This window comes from Symphodus melops (genome assembly GCF_947650265.1).
Source record: "Symphodus melops genome assembly, chromosome: 17".
Classification (NCBI taxonomy): domain Eukaryota; kingdom Metazoa; phylum Chordata; class Actinopteri; order Labriformes; family Labridae; genus Symphodus; species Symphodus melops.
Genome location: NC_136707.1, coordinates 18584427 through 18607562, shown reverse-complemented (window position 1 = coordinate 18607562; position 23136 = coordinate 18584427). Strand labels below are relative to the sequence as shown.

The window sequence follows — 23136 nt, the reverse complement described above, 5'->3', positions numbered from 1 at the left end:
TAATTGATCAATATAAACTACTTATGTTGGAGTCTATGAGTAGATGTTCAAGTCGATTTAAGGATCTTTTTTTAATGAAAGCCCGAGCTGAGCACTAATGTGACTTCACTTATCAACCAGGCACAAAGTCATGCTGGACCCTCAAACTGCCTTAAAATCGTTTTTTATACTGTGTGTGAGCTCGAAGTTATCCTTTGTTCCCATAGTAATGAAACTATTGTTTATTATTAACCCAAACGTCCTAGTCAGTGTGGATTTACAGGGTAAACAACTGATAATGCCCCTGTATAATTTAAGTGGAGATGCAGTCTTCATCAAGGTCAGAGTCACTTTGGGGAAAGGTTAAAGAAGACAGTGCTAAATCCTCCCTGGGGAAAAAAACGTATTGGTTATTTGGAGTAACCAATTGATAAATCAAAACTGTTCTCTTTTACATATTTAAACTATATCAAGCACAGCTGCGCATTACGTTTTCAAGACATTTTGCATGTCTATAATCACAGACCTGCCAGAGGGACTCAAAATGAGAAATTTGAAAAAATAGAAGAAAGTAAAAAGCCGATTGGTTGACATTTTGTGAAACAAATAATGAAAACATGAGAATGTGCAAAAAAAGTGTAGCTATATTAAATAATTTAAATGTCTGAACAAAGTCACAGCAGGGAAAGGCTTTATTTATAAAGAAAAGGTTTTATTTTCAAAGAGCCTCAATACAAATGTTTTAACACTGGATGTAATATGCTGGTAGGCTACTGACGGTCAATTGCAAAACCATTTGTGAAACAAATTTGGCTAAAACGTGTCATGACTATTGCTAAGGACTTATTCCAATCATAGGCAAGTAGTATTGCATCCTTTTTGTTTTCTAAAAAAATAAAACATCTTTGATAAATTGTTTTTGTATTCTAGAAAGAGGTTTGATAAAATATTTTTGCCCTTAAAAACAAGTTTGCATTGAAGGTTTGCCTTTCATAAAATGTTTCTTGGTTTTTGTGTGTTATATTTTAACTGATATTTTTTACAGTTAATCTTTCAGGGCCATAATCATAAACGCAACGTGACCGTTTACCTGCCACTTGTTTTGTATGTTGGCAGTGTTCAGCGAAGTTATTCGTTGAAGTTAGATTGTGACATCACACCTGGAGTGGGCGGGGCCAGCATATGCACCGGTTTCTCTGTATTCGTATTGTCAGCAGGCAGCCAACATCTGAAATGCACACACGTTTGAAACGGCAACTTGGGCCAAACAAAATACCAACACGCTGAAAAGTATAAACGCCAGTGTCTGCCACAGACCCGACACCTGGGAGTCGAGCTCGGGCAGAGCTAGCGAGGAAGAGACCGGGAAGAGGCAGACGAAAGAATCCGGAGTGCTGCGGGCTCTGGACCAACAGACATCCTCGGGCGAAGACGCCTTCGGCAGCATCAGGACCACCCGGATGGAGGGGGAGAATTACGGTTTGTCTCCATCCTTCTCTCTCACATAGATATTTAGCTTAGCTCCCATGTAGGAACCATTAGGTGATATATATATAGTTACATGGGTGTCTGCAGTATTCAAGTAGCTGCTGTGCAGTGTGCCAGGAGAACAGAAATGACAGTCAGTCTTATGGGCATTCATGTTCACACTGCTGCCAGTCTGAGTGACGGATAGGTGGGACTTTTAACAGACTATAGGCCTACTGTGCCATATATCAGACAGCCAGGGACTATTCACTTATGTTTATTCAATGAAAATGGATTCAGTTAAGTTCTCAATTTGGGTTTGTACCAACCATCTTTGAAACAGGTGTCTTCTGAAGTATCCACAGCCATAGGGATACAAAGATCTGTATGATGAATTATTAAGGATCATACTGCAGCTCTGACAGCGCGGTGGACACAATCCACATATTAACACTGTAGAAAAACTAGTGGGGGGGGGGGGGGGGGGGGGGGCTGAAAAGTTCCTGCCTTCCCCTGGTGGGAAGATACAATCTGATTTATTTATAATGTATAGCTGTCATCTGGTCTGACACGCACTTTTGATGACACACTTTCACCCCATCAAATTCCTGCTTATGAATCCGTCCTCCTTGCCAAGAAACATATTTAATGTCCTGTCACCGTGTACATGATGACCCAGTCTCTGATGATGTCAGTGCCGTGATGAGCTAAGCGATGGCTCAGCTTAGACGATGATAGAAGCTTCGTCTCAATTATTTAGCAGTTTAGTTTTTCTGTGAGCTTAATGCATCTCAAAATAGAAAGCAGCAGCCGTGGCCTCATTGCAAGATGAGAGAGAGAGAGGAGAGGGATGGAAGAAGCCCAACATCTTTTTATGAGTCACAGTTAAAATTATGAGCAGAGCTATGCGACAAAAAAACAAACAAACAAACAAACAAACAAAAAACACTTGGACATATTTCTGCACTCTGTCCCTCTTTATTCTAGTGTTTTTTTTTTGTTTTGTTTTTTTTTTAAACTTCTGTTGGGTTTTTAAACAGGACCAGTGCTGATTTCCTGCAGTCTTGACTTGACATACACCTTGTTTGCAATTTGCACCCCGTGGATCATATTCATAGTCTTGTCAGTACTGTCCCATTTGAATTTTTGCTAAAGAATCTCACTCAATGATTATGTAATTATCAGCCTTAGTGTGAGCACATCACACTCTCGCTGTTCCTGACACCTGTTTAGTCAAATAAGCTTCCTGTGATCTGAAGTATAAGACATATTTCCTCTGTCCCTGAGCAGTGAGACAATTCAGCGTAACCGAATTCAAAGAAAGAAAGAGATAGTTGAGCTTTTTTCTTTTGTTGCAGTTTTTTTCTTCATTTCATTATTCATGAAGGAAAGGAATCTGCAACAAAGAGTTATATATATATGTGTGTGTGTGTGTGTGTGTGTGTGTGTGTGTGTGTGTGTGTGTGTGTGTGTGTGTGTGGACTTGAAGTGTGTCTGTGGATAATTTTCATTTTTTTATCGCATTGCTCTGACACGTTGGGCCCTGTTCGAGAATATTTATGACAGGTTTACCATACTGCCTTTTTACTCTGTTTTATTTGATCTTGCTCTGTGCTGCGGCCCTAAACCAGCTATCTTTTGGCTCCGTTGGGTGCTGCTCTGTTTCAACACTCACTTCAAACGATTTGAGCTGCTGCTCGTCAAAATGTCTGTTTTATCTTCTGCTCTTTTGCCATCTACCTGCACCTGTCAGTGCAGCTCAGTTTCCCTTTGCATAATGAAACGTGTGCACACAAAGGAAGCACTGTGCAGCGTTATAGGCGTGGTGCACTTCAGCAGCAGGTACGTGTGGTTGCTGTGGCTATGGGTGTCATCTGGCCTCTTATTTCAAACCCTTCTTGTCATCTGAGTGATCGACAGAGACTCGCGTGCAACTTCTTTTCCTGCTCTATTCTGTCACTTTTCACCCATGCAATGAGACGGTTTTACAGCAACACTAAGCTCCTCTCCTGTTCAAAGCACATCCAGAGAAGAAGTGTCAAAGCAGCAGCAGAGAAATCTCAGTGGACTTGTGAAAACATCGTATTCAGAAGATTAAAAGTGAGGAAGTTAAACTCCTTCACCTTCAAGTTGTCACTTTCTCTCTCAGTCATGTGGAATATAAGTCTAAAAATAAATAGCATTATTGCTGTATTGTTTCTGATTTTTAGCATTAAAACGACATGTATCACGATAGAAATCCAAAGAGAAGCACAAAAAAGGAGAATATCTTTGCTTTGTGGCAGCTGAGACTAAAAGTAGGCCAGGATGATGCAACTTACGATTAGAAAAACACTTCTTAGTGCATCAAATCTATATTTAGCCAGTTTGCAGCTTTATTCTGGGAGTTGTCTCCATTTATTAAGCATTCTGTTGAGTTTGCTCCTGCACAGTTGATGTTGTGCTCCCACCCAGTCTGTTGTTAGTCACTGCAGGTGATGCTAACATTAGGCTGCTCTGTAGGAGTCCCACCAACACAGATCAGGAAGCTCACTGTAGGTTTTTTTTTTCCAAGTAGGGAAACTCTTATAGCACAGAACCTTTGTCTGCCTCCACATGTTTTTGAAAACAATGTGATTGTATTCATAAAGTCTTTCTGGTACATACTGAGGCAGCTGCTGATTCTCAGGTTGTGATATCGTGTACATGATTGTTCCACAAAGTTCAAAACATTTTATTATACAAATTATAGCTAAATCACATGTGGTGTGGTGTTTCATTTCTTTTGAACTGAGAATAAAGGTGTAGTTCCCTGCTATGTCCACTTGGTGGCATGTATGCATAAATGCTTCAGTAAAGTGTATACCATGGATCCATTGTGGGCCATGACTAGAGTTTTGCACGAGAACATCACATTAACTCAGCTTCTTTTTCTGCTGAACTAAGATGCCTTTTCTCATTATGGACATGAACACTTTGTCACATGTTTTTTTTTGTAATGTTAAAGTGGTTTGACTACTTTAGGGAAGTAGAGAGTTTTCGAAGAAACTTGGAAAAAGTTAGTTTTCTCATGTGTTCATTTGGGGTTTTGTGTGGGGTTTAGAGCAATTACACTTTTACTCTGTGCAGACAATCTACTGACCATGGAACTGTAAATAAAGTGTTCATGTCACTGTTTTTTTTTTTTCTCAAGAATATTTTTATTGAGTTTTTTTACACATTTCCAGCAAGGGAGTACAGGTATTCAGAGGTAGACATCGGGTGTGTGCAAACTGTAAATCAGCGGAAATAAACAGGTACACTTTATCATTTGTACTATACATATAGGTACCAACGTACAGAGGATCCACATAATTCGCATCACACATCTACAGTTACTGGTCACTTCCTGTACCCACACAAATCCTCAATCGGTAGAATCAAGGCGTAAACAGTTTTGAAAAAGAGCAATGAAAGACAAAACAAGACAAACCCCCCCCCCCCCCCCCCAAAAAAAAAAAAAAAAAAAAAAAAAAAAAAAAAAAACAGAACGAAAACAAAAATAAAATAAAAAGAAACCGCACACTGTCTCTTGCCTGGAGCGAATCGGAAAGTTAGAAAGTTACAGAGCTGGAAGCCAGGTTATTGGAAAGCTAAAAAGGTAAACAAGTCTGCTTTTATTGTAAGATAACCAAGATCTGGGACAATTAGGTTTACTGATGGTTCCTAAAGTATTCCAGAAAAGGCCCCCACAGCTTTTCAAACTTAATAGTTGAGTTGCAGACTGAATAGCGAATCTTTTCAAGCTTTAGACAGGCCATAAGGTCTCTAAGCCACTGGGCGTGGGTGGGCGGAGCAGCATCCCTCCACTTCAGTAAAATGGCCCGCCTGGCCAAAAGTGACGCAAATGAGATTGTGCGGCGCTTACTGGGAGTGAGATGGTTGTCGTCTCCTGTGGTGCCAAAAATAGCCAGCAGAGGATTAGGTTCCAAATTCAGACGAAGGACTGAAGACAATGTTTGAAAGACTTCTCTCCAGTATTTTTCCAGACTGGGACACGACCAGAACATGTGGATAAGAGAAGCCTCAGCAGTCCTACACTTATCACAACAGGGATCAACATCTGGATAGAAGCAGGATAATTTAGCCTTTGATATGTGGGCCCTATGCACTACTTTGAACTGTAGCAGGCTATGACGAGCACAGAGGGAGGTTGAATTGACCAGTTTAAAAATTGAACTCCAAGTGTCATCCGAAATAGACAGGTTTAGATCCCGTTCCCAGGAAGATTTGATTTTGTCAAGGGGGGCCTGTTTAATAGCTGCCAGTCTGTCATATATTATCGATATTAGCCCTTTTCGTGAGGGATGCAGGTTGAGGAGAGCATCAACAACATGCGTGTCAGGTGTCTCAGGGAAGTTTGGTAATTGACTACGGAGGAAGTGACGAAGTTGCAGGTATCTAAAGAAGTGAGTGCTCGGTAGGCTAAATTTCTTAGAGAGTTGCTCAAATGAAGCAAAACTGTTTTCTATGAAGAGGTCCTTAAAACGTTTAATGCCCCGTCTGTGCCACTCGTGAAACGCAGGATCAAGTAGAGAAGGTTGAAAAAGATGGTTGGACCAGACGGGGCTCGAGAGAGAGAAGTCATTAAAACCAAAGTATCTCCTGAACTGGACCCACACTCTTATGGAGTGCCAGACCACTGGGTTGTCCAATGGTTTACTCGGAGAGAGAGGAAGAGAAGATCCAAGCAGAGCTAGGATGGAAATGTTTTTGCCCGATTTCAGCTCCGTAGCCACCCCCAGTGGGCAACGAGGTTGGTAATGAAAGTAAGACCAGGCAGTAAGACAGCGTATATTCGCTGCCCAATAATAAAAGCGAAAATTAGGCAGACCCAGGCCTCCGTCGTATTTTGATTTTTGGAGATGAACTTTACCTAGTCGAGGTCTCTTGCCCTTCCATATATAGGATGTTATAAGTGAGTCCAATGAGTCAAAAAAGGATTTAGGGATAAACGTTGGTATGGTTTGAAAGAAATAAAGGAACTTTGGGAGAATAGTCATTTTGATAGAGTTAATTCGGCCCACTAGGGTTGTGGAGAGAGGCGACCACCTTGTAAGGTGTTGTTTCACATGATCCAACAGGCTGAGGAAGTTTTCCCTAAAGAGAGACTTGTGTTTCTTCGTGACTGTAATGCCAAGGTAGGTAAATTGATTTTCCACTATTCTGAATGGGAAGTTTGTATAGTCTAGTGCTAATGCAGCTTCATTTATAGGGAAAAGTTCACTTTTGTGCAGGTTCAACTTATATCCAGAGATTTGACCAAACTGCTTGAGTAGTGACATTATAGGTGGCAAAGAGGTGTCAAGATTTTCTATAAAGAGCAAAAGGTCATCTGCGTAAAGAGACACTTTGTGTTCGACCCCCGATCTCCCAATCCCAGAGAATGCCTTGCAACTACGGAGTGCGACTGCTAACGGCTCTATGGCCAGGTCAAAGAGTAGTGGGCTCAGAGGGCACCCTTGACGTGTGCCCCGTTCAAGAATGAAAGGTTCTGATAGTTGAGAGTTGGTGCGGATCGAAGCCGAAGGGCAGCGGTATAATAGCTTTATCCACGTAATAAAGGTTGGGCCAAAACCAAATTTCTCTAAGGCTTTAAACAGATACCTCCATTCGACCCGGTCGAAAGCCTTCTCTGCGTCTAGAGAAAGAACACACTCGGAGAGTGAGCCTGAAGGCGAGTACAGAATATTGAATAGACGACGCGTGTTAAAGAAGGAGTGACGGTGCCGAACAAAGCCAGTTTGATCCTCTGATACAATTAATGGGAGAGTGGACTCCAATCTGCGTGCCAGAACTTTGGCCAAAATTTTGACATCCACATTCAACAGGGAAATTGGTCTGTAGGAGGAACACTCATCAGGATCTTTACCTTTCTTTAAGATAACAGTGATACAGGCTTCGTTGAATGATGCTGGAAGGTTACCTTGCTTAAACGAATCCGAGAGCAGTGAGCATAATCTAGGGGAAAGCAACGCAGAGAATGTTTTAAAAAATTCTACAGGAAACCCGTCTGGACCAGGGGATTTACCCGATTGCAGTGAAGAAATTGCTGCAGCTACTTCCTCTTTGGATATAGGCTCGTCCAGTTTACTTTTGTTGTCAGGGGGAACCACCGGAATGTTTAAACGGTGTAGAAAATGTTCCATCTGAAAAACTTCCTCGGGGAGTTCAGAAGTATAAAGGCGAGAGTAGAAGTTTCTGAATGTGTCATTAATCTTAGAATGATCAAATGTAATATTGCCATCGTCCATTTTAATTTTTGTGATGAGCTGTTTAGCTTTAAACCCTTTTAGCTGATTGGAAAGCATTTTGCCAGTTTTGTCGCTATGGATGTAAAATTGAGTTTTACTCTTTAGAAGTTGCCATTCAATATGATGGGTCGAGAGGAGATCAAATTTGGTTTGGAGCTCCACACGCTTTTTAAACAGATTGGAGCTACTGTTTTGAGAATATTGCAAATCAGTTTCCTTTATCTGATTGGCGAGATCTTGTCGCTCCCTGTTAGCCTTCCTTTTCATATTCACTGTGTATGAGATAATTTGTCCTCTGAGGTACGCTTTGAGTGCATCCCAAACAACCAGACTGGAAGTTTCAGGCGTTGTGTTCATATTGAAGAAAAAGGTTATCTGATTCTCCATAAATTTAACAAAATCAGCATCAGACAGTAGGGTCGAGTTAAAACGCCAGTGTCTCCTTGTTCGAGGTAGGTCAGGTAGAGATAGAGACATTGTGACAGGGGCGTGGTCTGATATCACTATGCTCTGATAGTCACAGGAACCTACAGATGGGAGCAATTGGTTATCAATTAAAAAATAATCAATTCTCGAAAACGTATGGTGTACCTGAGAGAAGAAGGAGTATTCTCTTTTGTGTGGATTGAGGGCACGCCATACGTCAGAAATTCCGTACTTGGATAGAAAGTTCTGAATGAAAGAGGCTGATCTGCTCATTGTGCCAGGGTTGGAAGAGGAGCGATCCAACACAGGGTCTAACCAGCAGTTAAAATCTCCGCCCATTATAAGTGCATGCGAGGTCAGATCCGGTAAGGAAGAGAAAAAACGTTCAAAGAAACCTGCGTCATCCACATTGGGGGCATATACATTGGCCAGCACTACTGGCATGTTATATAGCTTCCCTGAGACAATGACATAACGACCATTTGTATCCGATAACACACTGTTGTGCACGAAGGGAACATCTTGGTTGATGAGAATAGAGACTCCCCTGGCTTTAGCCGGAAAGGTAGAGTGGAAATGCTGCCCCGCCCACCGCAACATGAGGCGCAGGTTATCTGAGCTACGGATGTGTGTTTCTTGCAAAAAAGTAATTGCTGATTTGAATTGTTTTATGTGTGAGAGCACTTTCCTCCTTTTAACAGGATGATTTAGGCCCTTGACATTCCAGCTCGTTAAATTCAAAGGATTAGCCATTCTCCATAATCATAAGGGTAGGTTTGTCAGGTAAAGTTTTACAGAGACTCCAGGTGTCGGTTTCAAAATAAAAGCAAAAAGCATCTGATATAGAGGTCTGTGTGCAATTAGGGTATGTACATAACATCAAGAGCTTAAAACCAAAAGACAAAACACCTCCCACCCCCCCTCCCCACAACTGGACAGCTGCCAGAGAACATGGCAGCAGGCTCCTAAGAACAATCATTATTCACCAAAGAACACTCTTCCTACACCTCTAAACTCCATCTTCAGCTCCATTACTGTTTGGATATAAAACTACACACTCCTAAAATGAAACGTTCAACCTCGACAGAAACACAACCATGTAAGGCAAAAGAAAAGAACAGTTTCGTATCGTTCCCATTTATTTTCACGGGCAACTCGACAGAACAAAACAACACATCCGTATATGTACTGTAATCTAGCAAACGAAAGAATGAGCCCGGCGTAAATAGTGGCTGGACTAGGGTCTGGTATACTCACATAGATGTTGTACAGGTGGGTGTTTGAGCCCCATAAACAACAACGAAAGTCAGTAGGTCCTCCTCTTCAAGGTAAAAACAAACAAGGGGCTTTAAAAGCAACAATACTGGGACCAAAAGAAACTCCACACACCGGCAGACATCAAACAGTCATTCATGGTGATGAAGATGCAGCAGGCAGTCCACTGATGTACCTTCGTGCTTCATCAGCTGAGCGCAGCCACTTTCTGTCACCACTGGGAGGTGTTATACGGAGCCGGGCGGGATACAGTAGAGAGGGTTTTAGCCCTCGGCTGTATAGCTCCGATAAGACGTCTTTATACTCAGCACGCTGGCTCACAACTTCGGGGCTGTAATCCTCAACGATGCGGATCTGCTGGCCGTGGTAGTCGAGTTTCCCTCTCCGCCGGGATTCCCGAACCAAGAGGTCTTTGATCTGGTAGCGATGCAGGCGCAGAATAACCGGGCGCGGTCTCTGTCCCGGGGCCGGTTTGGCAGCAAGCGAGCGATGGGCTCGGTCTATCTCCGGTGGTGAAGGCAGCGTCTCCTTGCCGAAAACCTCACAGAGCAGGCTAGAAAAAAACTCGGTGGGGCGACCACTTTCGGAGGATTCGGCCAGGCCCAGAATACGTAGGTTTTGCCGCCGGCTCCGGCCCTCCAGGTCGATAACTTTGGCAATTAGTTTGGAATTAGTTTCGCCGAGCCCGGCACACACGTTTTCAAGCTCACTGACACGCTGACCCAGATCATCCGAAGCGAGTTCTAGCGAGGCCAGGCGCTGTCCATGATCCTCGACTGCGGATTGAACTTGCTCAAATTTAGTTTCAAGCGCACTGAAAGAGGACTTGAAGTCACCCGCGAGCGCCACGCGGTGCTGCTCCAGCAGTGCAGAGATAGCATCCATGGTTAAGCTAGCCGCTGAATCGTCCTTTTTCCCAGCCTTACTACTCTTTGTGGACATGTTGATGTCGTGACTGAGGAATAAAGTTAAAAGTACGAAATATGTAGCACTATGGTTGCGAAATGAAGGGAGAAGGAGTGAAAAGTACTAAAGTAGTCAGGAGCTCTCCGTCTTTGCTTCTACCCCATGCCACAGCCGACCGGAAGTCGTCCATGTCACTGTTTTTAAAAGTGTTAGGAGAGAGCTCCTAACATGCACTCAGGTCCAAGGTCCAATAGCAAACCTACTGAATATTTGATCATTGTGTTTTGACTCTTGGACACTTGTGGGACCCATCTTTAGAAGTGATGTGTGTGGTAGTCTTGTAAACAAACACAATCTACGTACCTACCTACCTACCTACCTACCTACCTACCTACCTACCTACCTACCTACCTACCTACCTACCTACCTACCTACCTACCTACCTTCCTTACATCTATCACGAACCCACCTGTTAGCTTGTTTACTCTCCCTGCAGGTACTGCAGGAGTTGCTGACATCACACTCTTGTTCAAAGAGGGAACTTGGAGTCGAGCAGCGAGGAGAAAATATGAAAACAAACATTAGTGCTGAGTTCAGTTCACTGTGTGCCATGCTGCTGTTCCTCCGGTGACAGGGCTTCTATGCATGATGTGCAGCTGCAGCATTTTAAAGTAGTCACACTGACTTTGCAGTTCATGCAAAGGTCACTCTGAGGGAGTTGACCCTCGGGCCATAATGTGGATTGGAGCTGATGTCACAGTCTTGCAAACTGAAAAACGAAACAGTTTGTATTGGATTTGCATTTGGTCTGGGACATCGCTGTTCTCCGTCACAGAGGAGACAGAGTGGCAAAGTGAAGGCGTGACTGACAGAATGAGAGAGGCGGTTGTTAAGGACACTTTGGGTGATTGACAGGCGGTTAATGCAGAGCGGCAGGAGGTGTAGATTCGGTTCAGGAGTGGAAATAAACATTTCTGCTCAGCTCTTCGAGAGGAAGTCGATAATAAATGGATTGTTTCTCATTATCAGCACATCTGTGGCAGAACCAAAACAGTGGGTTTTTTTTGTTTTTTTTGTGCGTGCGTCTGTGTGTGTGTGTGTGTGTGTGTGTGTGTGTGTGTGTGTGTGTGTGTGTGTGTGTGTGTAAGATCCCTGATTTGTGCATTGTGGCCTCAGACCCTCAGTATGATTACGTCGTGGTGAATAATCTCAGCTGGTGTGAAAATAATCTCATCATAACAAATGGCTCACTGTGTTTCGCCCAGGAGCAAATCATTTCTTCTACCCCGTTGCCAAGCAACAATGAAATCTTGATTTCATGTACAAGTCTTTTGATGCTAAAAAAGACAAGTGACTGGAAGCCAAAACCAACAGAGTGTGGTGAGAATGACAGCTCTGATTTGACTTGTGTCTTAATTGTTTCTTTGACTGAGTTCCTCCTGTGACTTAGTTTTGTTCTAACCTCTTATGAGGGAAACTTTTGACCAATCCTGAAGCTACATTATCAAATGCTTGAAAACAATAGAACCTGACTTTTCCATTTGTGAATGCATCATTTAGACTCTAAGAATATCTGTATGGAAAGTAGCAAGTGGGAGAGAAAGTAAGAGAGAAGGAGAGAGAGAGAGAGAGAGAGAGAGAGAGAGAGAGAGAGAGAGAATGAGCAGAGGAGGATGGAGGGAGGCTGAGCTCAAAAAGGGGAACAGGGAGAAAAAAGCAGAAGTGATGTCAGCATCCAAGATGCACGTTTAAAAAAAAAAAAATCCACTGGGGGAAGAGAAAGTAGGCGAGTGTGAGAGATTGGCTGGGGAAGCAGTGGAGAGATTTTATCCAACTCGGGGGATTAGGTGGAGCAGACTGACACAGAGCAGGACTTTACAGTTGGAGTCTGTGAGCGTCCAGGAGAGACGGAGTGACTCCCTGCAGCCACAGCGCTGGAGCTGGGCCCTTTTGCTACTTCCTTTTTCCTCCTTCTCAGTCGCACTTGTAAGGAAGGAGAAGCTCAAACCGCCGCAAACGGAGACGCACCTTCACACACAGATAGAACACTGTGGAGTTATGGGGACGGTGAGTGAGCTGTGCGTGTCCAGCCTGCAGACGTTTCTGTGTCCTGCTGTCAAGACGGTCCAACAAGACCCAGGTAACGACACAGCTGCTGTTCTTTCACAGTTGGTTTTAGCCTTATTGAGCTTAATATTTATGTCCTTCATCTGAAGCTTTGAGTCAGTTTATGAAGTTTTTAAGAAACCTGTTGATTTGCTGAGTGTGTGTGACCAGTTGCACAAACACATGACTCCAGCAGCGATGATAACGGTCTGACAGAAACAGAGGGAGCTTCTTGTAGCTAAGGACGCTCTCTTTTTTCATAAATCTCTTTGCACATTTTTCTGTCCCATTAAAGACACAAAGGCGGGCCTCACACTGGAGTTGGTTGTCTGCATGTGTTTTACCTATCACTTTACTTTACTCCAGCCAACACAGGTCAGCATAAGCCATGATTATCAGTCATTTTGAGTCAGTTTTAGAGAACCTGTTTACAGTATTCGCTGCACAGACACATGGCTCCAGCTGCACTGACAGAAATAGCGGGAGCTTCTTGTGGCTAAGGAGGCTCTCTCTCTCTCTCTCTCTTTCATCAAGCGCAACTTAAACCCCCACTGAGCGAAAGCTTATTACTTACTAATCTGTTGCAGCACAAACCCATTTTGAGCTGACTCCGCTTCCACACGACTTCACGAGCGTCACTCACAGACACGGATGACACGGCTGGAGCTTCAGGTGTAAACAGAAGCACTCAGACCGACACGCTCGTCTCCTGTTCCTGCTCCTGCTTGGCTGTGCGTGAAACATTTGCTTCCTTGTTTTTCCTGTTACTTCCGCTTGTCCTTTGATAAACAGGTACAGCAGTGTTGTTGTTTACCTGAGATCACCTCCTGAACCTGGATAAACCACTCTCACTGCTTCCCCAGCACTGATTACAGATGGAGGAGTGGAGCTGGCTGTAAGACTTTCCCACCATCTGTCCCCATGTTCCCACACTTGTCCTTTCACACCGCAGTAATAAGACCAGGGTTTGGGATGTTTGTGTATCGCGTCTTGTCCTGTTGGTTGTTTTTTTACTGTTGCTACAGAATTACTTGACACGGCAGGGGTGACGTTTTTAATGCTCTGTCGTCAGATTGCTTTGGCGTGACTGAAGCGGCTCCTCTGGGTGGTGGTGAATCAGCTGACGGAGTGGCAAACAAGAGGGAAGCGGTGCTGTCTCAGTGATTTCAAAACACCTGAATCAGCACCACAGAACTGTGTAAAAGGAGGGGGCTTTTTACATTTTGGGAAATGGGAAGTGATCTTGATTGCTGGGTTAATAACATGATGATAAAAGAGTTTAGCAAGCATGCAAAATAACTAGTTTCTATAAGCTAAAATGCTGCTTTGTTTTGAGAATTAATAGCCTCCGGTCCGGTCCGATTCATGGGCTGAAAAAATCCCCAGAAGATTAATTAAAGCTTTCACCTAATTGCTATTGTCATTTTCCCCCCCCTAAACTGCAAAAAAAATAATCAAATTCTGATGGCAGCAGTTGCAATCGTGAAGAGATTGGGCGGTGTTCTGTGTGTGTGTGTGTTGGTGTTTCTGTTTTTAATCCTGAATCAAACAAATGATTCATATGTGACTCATCAAACGGCTGTCCAGCAACTTTTATCAGCACTGAAATCACACGTAAAGTATCGGCATGTTTTTTTGTTTGTTTTTTTTCACACTATCTGCTGACGTGCAAACACAAGTGAGAGTTTTCCTCAGTTATTTTGGCTCCTTTACTATCTGACATCGTGTGGCGTCGTCTTCATCCATCAGTCTTCTCAGTCACTCTCGAACACATGAATAAAGCACATGTAGAGTGTTATGTCAGCGCTGTAAATGTTGCCGTGAGTGTGACTCAGATGTCCAATAAGTCTCGCAGGCTGGGTCTAATAGCAGGCAGGGTAATGCTCATAGCAGACATGTTAGTCATTCAGCTGATTAATACCTGGGAGTCTTCTCCGTCAGGCAGGCAGGTGTTACCTTTCTTTGCCGTTGTTTTCAGACATGGAAGTGACGCTGTGTAGGGCCCAGGGGCAGCTGAGGACAAACTGATCTGTTTTGGAGCACAAATATTCCTGCCAGGAGCAGAGAGTGTTCGAGGAAAACTTGCCACATCAGCTGACTGTAAAGGAGGACACTGTCTAGAAGTGACCGTGGGTGATGATGCAAACAGCAGTACAGAAGAGGCTCCCGGCCTTTTTTGCTTATGTCCCTTTAACCCTGATAGTCCCTTTAGGGGACTTTGACAGCACAAACAAACTAACACAAACTATATATATAAACCAGCTGGATGTGTAGCTTGTTTTGTTAAAGAGGACATAATAGCCCTTTTTCAACTTTTAAAATATAGTCTTCATGATCTTTGCTGTACTTTGGTAAATATATAAATATGAATCAAGCACCAGAGGAGGTTTGTGAGCCTGTACAAAGCAGCTCTCTCAGGTTCTCTGCAGACTCTCTGGCTTCATCTCACGCTCCAAAGACCGAGCTCACGAGGTTCAAGTTGGTGACTCTACATTGCTTGTAGGTGTGGATGTGTGTGTGTGGCTGGTTGTCTGTCTCTACATGTCACCCCTGTGATTGACTGGCGACAAAGTCCAGGTTGTAACCCGCCACTCACCCAGATCACAGCTGGGATCAGCTTCGTTTTTAAGAGAAACAGGATCAAACAGAAGCGTTGAATATGTCCTTATCTGGTGTTAAACACTGTTTCATAATCCATGTAGGACACCAAATAATGAGACTCAAATCCGATTTCAATGGGAAATAAGGGATCAGGTCATCTCTTTTCACAGGCTGTATGTTTAAAAAGTGTGAGCTGTTAAACCTGAAAGTAATGTCCCCTCCTTTAAAATATTCTCCTGACTTCTGAAGCTTGAAGAGGTAAAACTATGCACTATTTGAATATACTTTTTTCAAAGTATTTCAACTTTAGTAACAGAGTTATGTTTGATTCTTCTGATCCTTCAGATTTTCAATAAAACCCTTTGAAGGGTACTGACCTGTAAGTTACTGGATTCTTGGATTGTTGTATGATGTGAAGTAACGCGTAGAACCTGCTGCACTGTGATTACAAAGTCTAATGGATCAATAGTCTCTCTTGCACGCCAACATAAAAGAAGAAAAATAATGTTGACATTTTATCTTAGGTGAGTTAGATCTGTTTTCCACAGTTTGGCGTGCTCTGGATGCTGAAGGAGACAAACTGCCAGGGAGATGCTTCAAAGAGGAGTGTGTGGGAAACCAAACAGAGAGAGATGAAATCCACACAGCCCTGTTAGCCAAGTTAGGCGTTGTTTTTGGTATGTTTTTTTTTTTTCTCTCAAATGTCTTAGTTTTCATCTCGATAAAAAAAAGCTTGAAAAGGACAGGCATGCTGGTGAACGGAGAAATCCTGATTTTAATTGTGTTCTCGGCTATCGCGTACATTTATAACACACTGATGGACCCATTGTTGCTCTGTAAATGTGTCGGCATGCGGCCTCATCAAGCTTTCATGCCTGCAGACATGATCCATCTCTGAACAGCAGGAGGGTTTTTAACCATTCCCAAAGACTGTTTATTTGTCAGAGTTATGCATAATTAATTACAGATGAACAAATGCTTTGTCAGCCTGTTGTCATGGTGCTTGTTCGGTGGAACACGGTAACTGCATTTATGTATGTAGGGCACAGAGCTGCAAGTTGAGCCTCTGCATTTCACATCCTCTCCCTAAAATGTGAACGGACAGCAGTATTTATGCAGGTATTTGTGAAAGCTGCAATGGATACAATTTAAGACCAACGAAAAATGAGCTTAAAATACATGGAAGGATCAATGTAATGTTCAAAATACAGCTTTATGTCCGTAGATGCCAGTACCAATGTTTTTTTTTTTGTTACATCCCATTATGAAAAGTGACACAGGAGCTAGATAAATTCTTGTTTTTCTTATGACAAGTCTGTGATTTCTCACTCAGTCTGTCTTTTCTTCTACAATCAAAATGATACCATGGCTCGATCCAAAGGTGTCATTAAATGTGACTTTACCTGTGGAAGGAAAGCATCAAGACTAACAGAACCAGATAGAAACGTGGACTCAAAATGCAGACTCACGAGGCAGAGGTCAGTGAAAGCAGAGTTTAAATACACAACCCCAGGTCAGTACACAGGTAAGCAATCAGAGTATAGCAAACAAATCTACAATTAGGCAGGAAAAAGGCAAAAAACAAGAAGACAGGCATGTTTCTAAACAAAACACAAGAAAGCTCCCTATAGCGGAAAAGGCTTGAACTAGGCGACACAAGCAACACACTATGAACTGGTTACAAGACGGAGGACACACAGGCAATCAGAGGCTAACGAGACACAGGTGAGCACACGGCAGGAAAAACAACAGGAACAGGATCTCAAGTAACTTTACGGGTTGTGTTCAAAACCTCTTGTGCAATCAGACAAGAAGAGATGGAGCAACAAAAACTCAGTGACTGAAGCCAAAGAATGTGTGGCATGCATGAAGTAATCTCTTCTGATATGCAATGCCTAGTGTTTCTTTTAACCTGCTCTTTCTCAATCAGCCTTTTTGTTGCATTTTGTAAATTGAGGAAGCATCAAAACAAACATTCATCATGTGAAGTGACACAACTAGGAGCAGCAAACGCATCATCAAATGTTAAGCTTTATAAACGTATAGAATAAGGGTCTTTCTGTCACACTGTCGGTCCTCTATCGGTCCTCTGTGTGAATGTGTCTTAGCATTTTTGCAGTTGGAACTGCAGTTACTGCATATGAGCAGCAGGGGTCACTATTGGCATCACTTAAAGCATACATTTCCCCCATGGTTCAATTTAATCTAATCTAATTTTTAATCTAAATTTGGTCACTTTCAACCACCGATTTAATCAAGTACACCTTGTTCTGCTTTGCCAGGAACTTTGGGTGCATTATGACTGTTTCATGAAATCGACAATGTAATATTATGCTATCAGGAGAATGCTGCTACATGCTGCGAGTGTTTATCAACAAAGTACGGAGAGGTCATTAATATCTCCAGACTAGACACAGACAAAGGAGAATTGCACTGATTTTGAACAACAATATCACTAACATTGTTCTTGGTTTTTTTTTCTCTGCCTTTAGGATTGGGATTTTTTAGATGTTAAGGGATAGCCTTAAAGAGGAAAATGAGCATTATGAACCTTGGGGTGGAGTTTAAAAATATGATAAACACGTTGACACATTGTCTGCGTTTGGTTTGGATAATGCAGAAATCAATTCATATTATTTGAACCCCTAGTGCATCAGTTCTTTCTGTTTTTGGTGCACATTCCTAAAGTTTTTGCAGGAATATTTCAAGCTGTTTAAACTTTTTGTGAATACAACACAGTGGTTTTCTATCCCTGACCTGCATGGGGAGGATAAATACGGCACTCTCTTTCACGCTGATTTTCTGTTCAAAGTCAGTACAGGTCTGACTATTTGATCAGGCGGTTGACAGAATAAAAGGATTATTGTGTGACTTATTACACTGGGAGGCTCTTTCACATGAGAACCAGGATCTTTCCTGCACTCCTATAAGGGCTTAACCTATGATAGGGCTGAACAACAGCTTGTTGATGCTATGACTCAGGCTTTAAAATGTTCTCTGGGTGTGAGTGAGCTAATTTCAGTTTGTGCATATTACACTGCTTCTAGAAAGGTCCTTTAGTGCTGGAAACATATCAGACAAAACTTTTTCTCTAATGGGTAATGAGAGCACAGACAAATGCAAAATAAAAGAATAGCCTGCAAGCTTCATACAGTCAATAAAGCATGTTTAGAAATTATTTTCATATTATATATATATATATATATATATATATATATATATATATATATATATATACATACATTTTAATCTGAAGCTACTTGTAAATAGAAAAAAAAACCTCTTGTTCTCGGATGTTCTCATTTTATTAAAACCAATAATGAGCTGCGTCATTTAACATGCACGCTAGTACAAAACCCTCTTTACATTTCAAGTCTCCTCTGACGTTCACTTGATATTTGCAAGACACTTTATGAACGTCACACATTCACTTGAGGAAGAGTTTTGTGTGTCATTGAGATCAGGAAGTTGCAGACAACAGTGAGTTGGATTGATGTTGGGTTTTTTTTGCATGTAAAGGTCAAAAAGTTTCTCTGGTTTCCCTTGTTCTGGTTTTTTGTAACGTTTTAGTGCAGTTCTCAGGGAAATGGATGAATGTAACTTTGTGTGTTCAGGGTTCACTTCACTCTGAACAGACGCATTCACAGTGCACAGCTTGAGTACAAGACCCTGAAATGAAAAGGCCATGCACACGAGGGCCGGAGGGGGTTTTACTCCTTTGGCGTTAACAAAGGAGTAAGATCCATTTTCCCCAAGTGGTTCATTTGGGAAATCTGGTAAAAATGCTGCCACTTCCAGCATACATTTTCCCCTGTGGTGCCTTCAATATGAGCAGAGAGGTGTTCTCCACGATCTCTTTCATTGGTTGTGATGCAGCATTCCTCTTCAGCTCCTGCAAATATAAGCAGGCAGCGACAGGCTCTGCGCTTTCATATCTCACAGCAAAGTAGCTCGGGTGTTATACAAACAACATCCGGACTACTGACTTCAACAAAGGGGATGGAAAACTGGGTGATCTATAATCAAAGTTTTTTCCACTAAATTATTCTTTTCAACTAATATAACCCTGCTAACAAAACTTCATCATCTGATCTTTGTTGGACCATAACATTAGGCCAGCTGTAGGCCGACTGTGAGTTTATGGTCCTGGATGCGACGTGGGTGGTATTTTAAGAAGAGACTCTTTCTGCAGATAATGGTTATTTCATTTAATATTACCAAAAGTGGTGTAACATTTGGGCATGGTTGTGTGATTTCCTGTTTGTTGTATTATAGACGTGTAAAGACATGCAACTTATTAAACAGAACCACTATTTGATTAATAAAATATATCAAAAGTATAATGATATTAGCTTTAAGGGGGGCACTTTTGACTGTAAATTAAGTTAGGATGAGTAGCCAATTAAAAGAAAAAAAAACGTATCTCTGTCTCAAAATCATAGACAAACTGATTTTCTCAGTTCACATATTCAACAGGTGTTCGACCATGTTCCTGTGTAAGCGTCTCTCTTGGGTTATCTCTTTGCCACAAACAGGTGTTGTTGCTATTTTCTGAAGATCAGTTTATTTCACAGTGACTGCAGAGACATCCACACATGTGCTTTCGGCGGATGTGGTGAATTAAAACGCAGTAACAAGCGCAAGATCAGCAGAGGTGAACTATCTGTGTGTGTCAATCACCACACGGTCGCCCTGCCCCCACATAACCACGTCCTAACAACAGTCAACTGTGTGTGTGTGTCTGTGTGTGAGAAAGAGAGAGAGAGAGAGAGAGAGAGAGAGAGAGCTCAGTGCCCAAGGCAACAGGGTGGGAACGCACGCAGGCGGTAGACGCGTCATCAGGCCCGTTTGCTGCACCTTTAGACTCTGAGATGTCAAGTCAGCAGAGTTAAGAGACTCTTAGCGGATATGGTGTAGGCAGGCTTTCTTCAACACAAGAGAGGAGTTCAAAATAAAACCTTACTGACTAATAAAAATGAACTAATTCCCCTGTATCTTTCATTTTGATCACCCATTTCCACTTTGCTGAGGGGGAGTTTATTGCTGCAATATGTTTTCTACAGTCTTGTGCAAAAGCTTTGTAATTTCCAATGCATCCATTTGCACAATTTTTAAATTCATATTTTTAATGGATCACACATTCTAGAATTTCGAATAGGCCTTTATAAAAGTAACTTGTCAATAACAATGTCCAATTTTCCACTCACTGCCCATTGCCTGCTTTGAGACAATTCACCTCAACACAAGACTATCACCACTATCTTCAAGGGGTAAGCTATATTTAGGTTCATTGTGCTCATGTAGCCCTTTTTTTTTCTATGAGTATAATCTTAAAATATCTCAAACGCGCTTTCTAAAGGTGCAAAAAAAAGTGTGCTTTGCAAATTGTGACACAAATGAATTTACTGCATTGTCAACAAACTTGTCAAAAATGTGCATAAACAATAAACCTAACTGGACACATGAAATGAAATGAATGATATTGGTCGGAGCTGCCCTATTTTTAGTGATTGTATGGAGTTGCAAGTTTTGTACAGTTTGTGTTTTGCACATTTTATTTTGAAAGTCAAAACCGGAAAATCATGATTTTATTCATCTGATTTTGACAGAAGCTCGCGCGCAGGAATCACTGGCTGTTTAAGTCCTCCGTCTCCTTCAAACCACTCCCTCGAGCTGTCGATACGAGACACTCTTCGCTTACAGAGGAAACTCTTAGCAAGTGTGTGTGTTAACTCGACTCCGAAAAGCTAAAGTAAAGAACAAGTGTGTATTTTAGAAGTATTTGGAGGAAATAACTTGAAAATAACTTTTAACATTAATATCTCGGACTTACCAGACAGAGGCAGCATGGTGTTAAAGTCGGAAGACGGAGTCGGTGAGTGTAACATTCAAGGACATACTTGTTAAGTCTTTTACATGCCTCTGTGTTTGTTTGTGTTTCGTTGTTTTAAGAAAAGTTTACCCGGTTAAGTTTGAAGCTGTTTGACTGTTTTTTTGTTTGGCTGAATTTATTCGTAAGTAATTTTAAGGGGCCAAACGTGTAGTGAAGGCTGGACCGTGTGGCCTTGTTTACAGTGTTTACTCTGCCATTTGTGCCATCACTGCTCTAATAACTAAACCAAGTGTGGGCTATATTTAATCAAATAATCTCCCGAGAAAGCTCCAACTACACACACTAACCTCAAACACACACAAACTTATAAATGCTGAAAGTGATTAATGGTGTCAGTTTGCTAAAGGAGATGAATAAATAAATCACTTTAAGTTGAAACATACTAAACCAGCTATGTTATGTTTCCTGTCTGTACTGTTTGTCTGTGTTGTTGTTATAATAATTTTCCCTCAGTAAAAGGAACATTAAGTTCGCATTGTGAAACACAAGGAGGTATACACGTACCACTGTGCTTAGAACTTTTTAGATTACATGCACGAACACTTTAATGATACATTTGTCCCTTGTCTGTTGCTGTAGTGAAAAGATTTCTAACTTTTGAACGAGAGATCCCACACGTCTTTTTTTTTTTTTTTTTTTTTTTTTCCTCTGGCGAACTATCAGCAGCAACAGGTGTGAGAGCAGACACTGCTCCAGTGTCAGCTTGGAGAACCCCATCTCACTTTTATTATTATTAATGTTACGTGTTTGTTGTCTTTCCTGCTCTTGAAAACGTTACCAAAGTTAAAGTCCATCGCCATAGAAGCCAAGGCTGAGCTTTGATATTGTTCTAAACTTTATTAAAGGGAGGTTGTAATTGTTTTCCAGTGAGACTTTTATCATCTCCACAGACTTCATGAGGACAATAAATGAGTGTGGGGGCTTTGAATTGACACAGACAGCCTTTGTTGACAGACAGCTTCCACCTCTTTGACTGGGTTAGCCTGGCAGCATTAATCAGCACCCTCGGCTTGCGTCACAATTAATCGTGTTAAGAACAGTGAACGTCTGACTGCCTGATCCTGTTATATGCTGCTGCTCTTTTGTTCTGCTCGTGGAAAGAGGAGAACTTCAACACTCTCTTTGTGGCCGTGGATCAGCCATGCCTGGCACACTGGCTGCATTGTTTTGGCCGAGATGAGAGAGGGAAACAGTCGATTCTCTCCGAGTGCATTTGTCTCTGCCACTTAGGGGTGGGTGGTCTGGGAAGTTGAAGTAGTTGTCACTAATGGATCCCTAATGAGAGGCGCTGAGAGCTCTAATGGGCCCTGCCTGGCACTATGATGCCCGCTGTTAGATAACCGTCATCATTTCCCCATAATTATATTTCAGCCTTCTCTCTGCAGTGCTTGCAGCTCTTTTCCTGTATTGCACTTTCAGCTGGTGTTCATTCTAAGGAGTGCCTGCCCAATTCAATTGGGTAAATGGGTATTTACTTCACCGGTCTGTTGTTGTAGGTCTCATGTTTGGTAGCTCAGTAACACTACGGCTGCGTTGCTGACATTCTTATGGGAGGGATTCACCAGTAAAACAATGGGATCCACTATTTCAACCCCTGCTACCTGTCATAATAATGTCCATCTAGACATAAATGTGTGAGCAACATGGTCATTATTGTGTTATTATTGACAATAATCTCAAGAGTCAAGAGAGTCAACATAGTTGTCTTATGAATTCTATCTAAAAAGAGAGGATGTGCATCTTAATGTTTGTTCTCTGTTGTTTATTGTAATTCTGTGTAGGTTAAGTAGCTTAAACATTCATACATTATCTTGATATAATAAGATCCAGGTCACACATTCTTTATTTATTTATTTTTGTTTATTGAAACATCGTCAGCAAGTTTCATATCAGAGCAAATGTCAAAAGTGTTCAGTCTCAAGTTCCTTAAATATGAGATCATGTTGTTCTCTGCATTTTTACCATAAAACATCAATTACATCAGGATTACATAACGACCCATTAGACAGGCTGCACTCTTCACTTATTGACTGTTCTGGTTGGTTTCCTGTTGTCACTGTGCTCAACCTCAGATTGTTTAGCTGGTCGTGAACTGTGAAGGATTTTACAACGTATCGTAGAATTGTTGTTTTTCAACCACGTGGACTTCAAAATGGCAAACAGAGAAACAAGCAAAGACGCATATTGTTTTTTTTGATTATGCAATTATTA

At 41.9% G+C, this 23136-nt stretch overlaps 1 protein-coding gene across 4 annotated transcripts in view; it reads left to right on the top strand.

Moving 5' to 3' along the window:
* The first annotated feature begins 1165 nt into the window (after positions 1-1165).
* Positions 1166-23136, top strand: part of cyth1a (cytohesin 1a) — a 45433-nt gene continuing 23462 nt past the window's right edge. The window contains exons 1-2 of one of the 4 annotated variants that reach the window (XM_079367177.1): positions 20672-20784; positions 20869-20907. In XM_079367177.1, the coding sequence (XP_079223303.1) occupies positions 20880-20907 (28 nt within the window). In that variant the 5' untranslated portion in view covers positions 20672-20784; positions 20869-20879. Of the gene's footprint in view, positions 1459-12029; positions 12466-20671; positions 20908-23136 lie in introns of those variants that run through there. The other 3 variants (XM_079367179.1, XM_079367176.1, XM_079367178.1) reach the window with 3 other exon arrangements.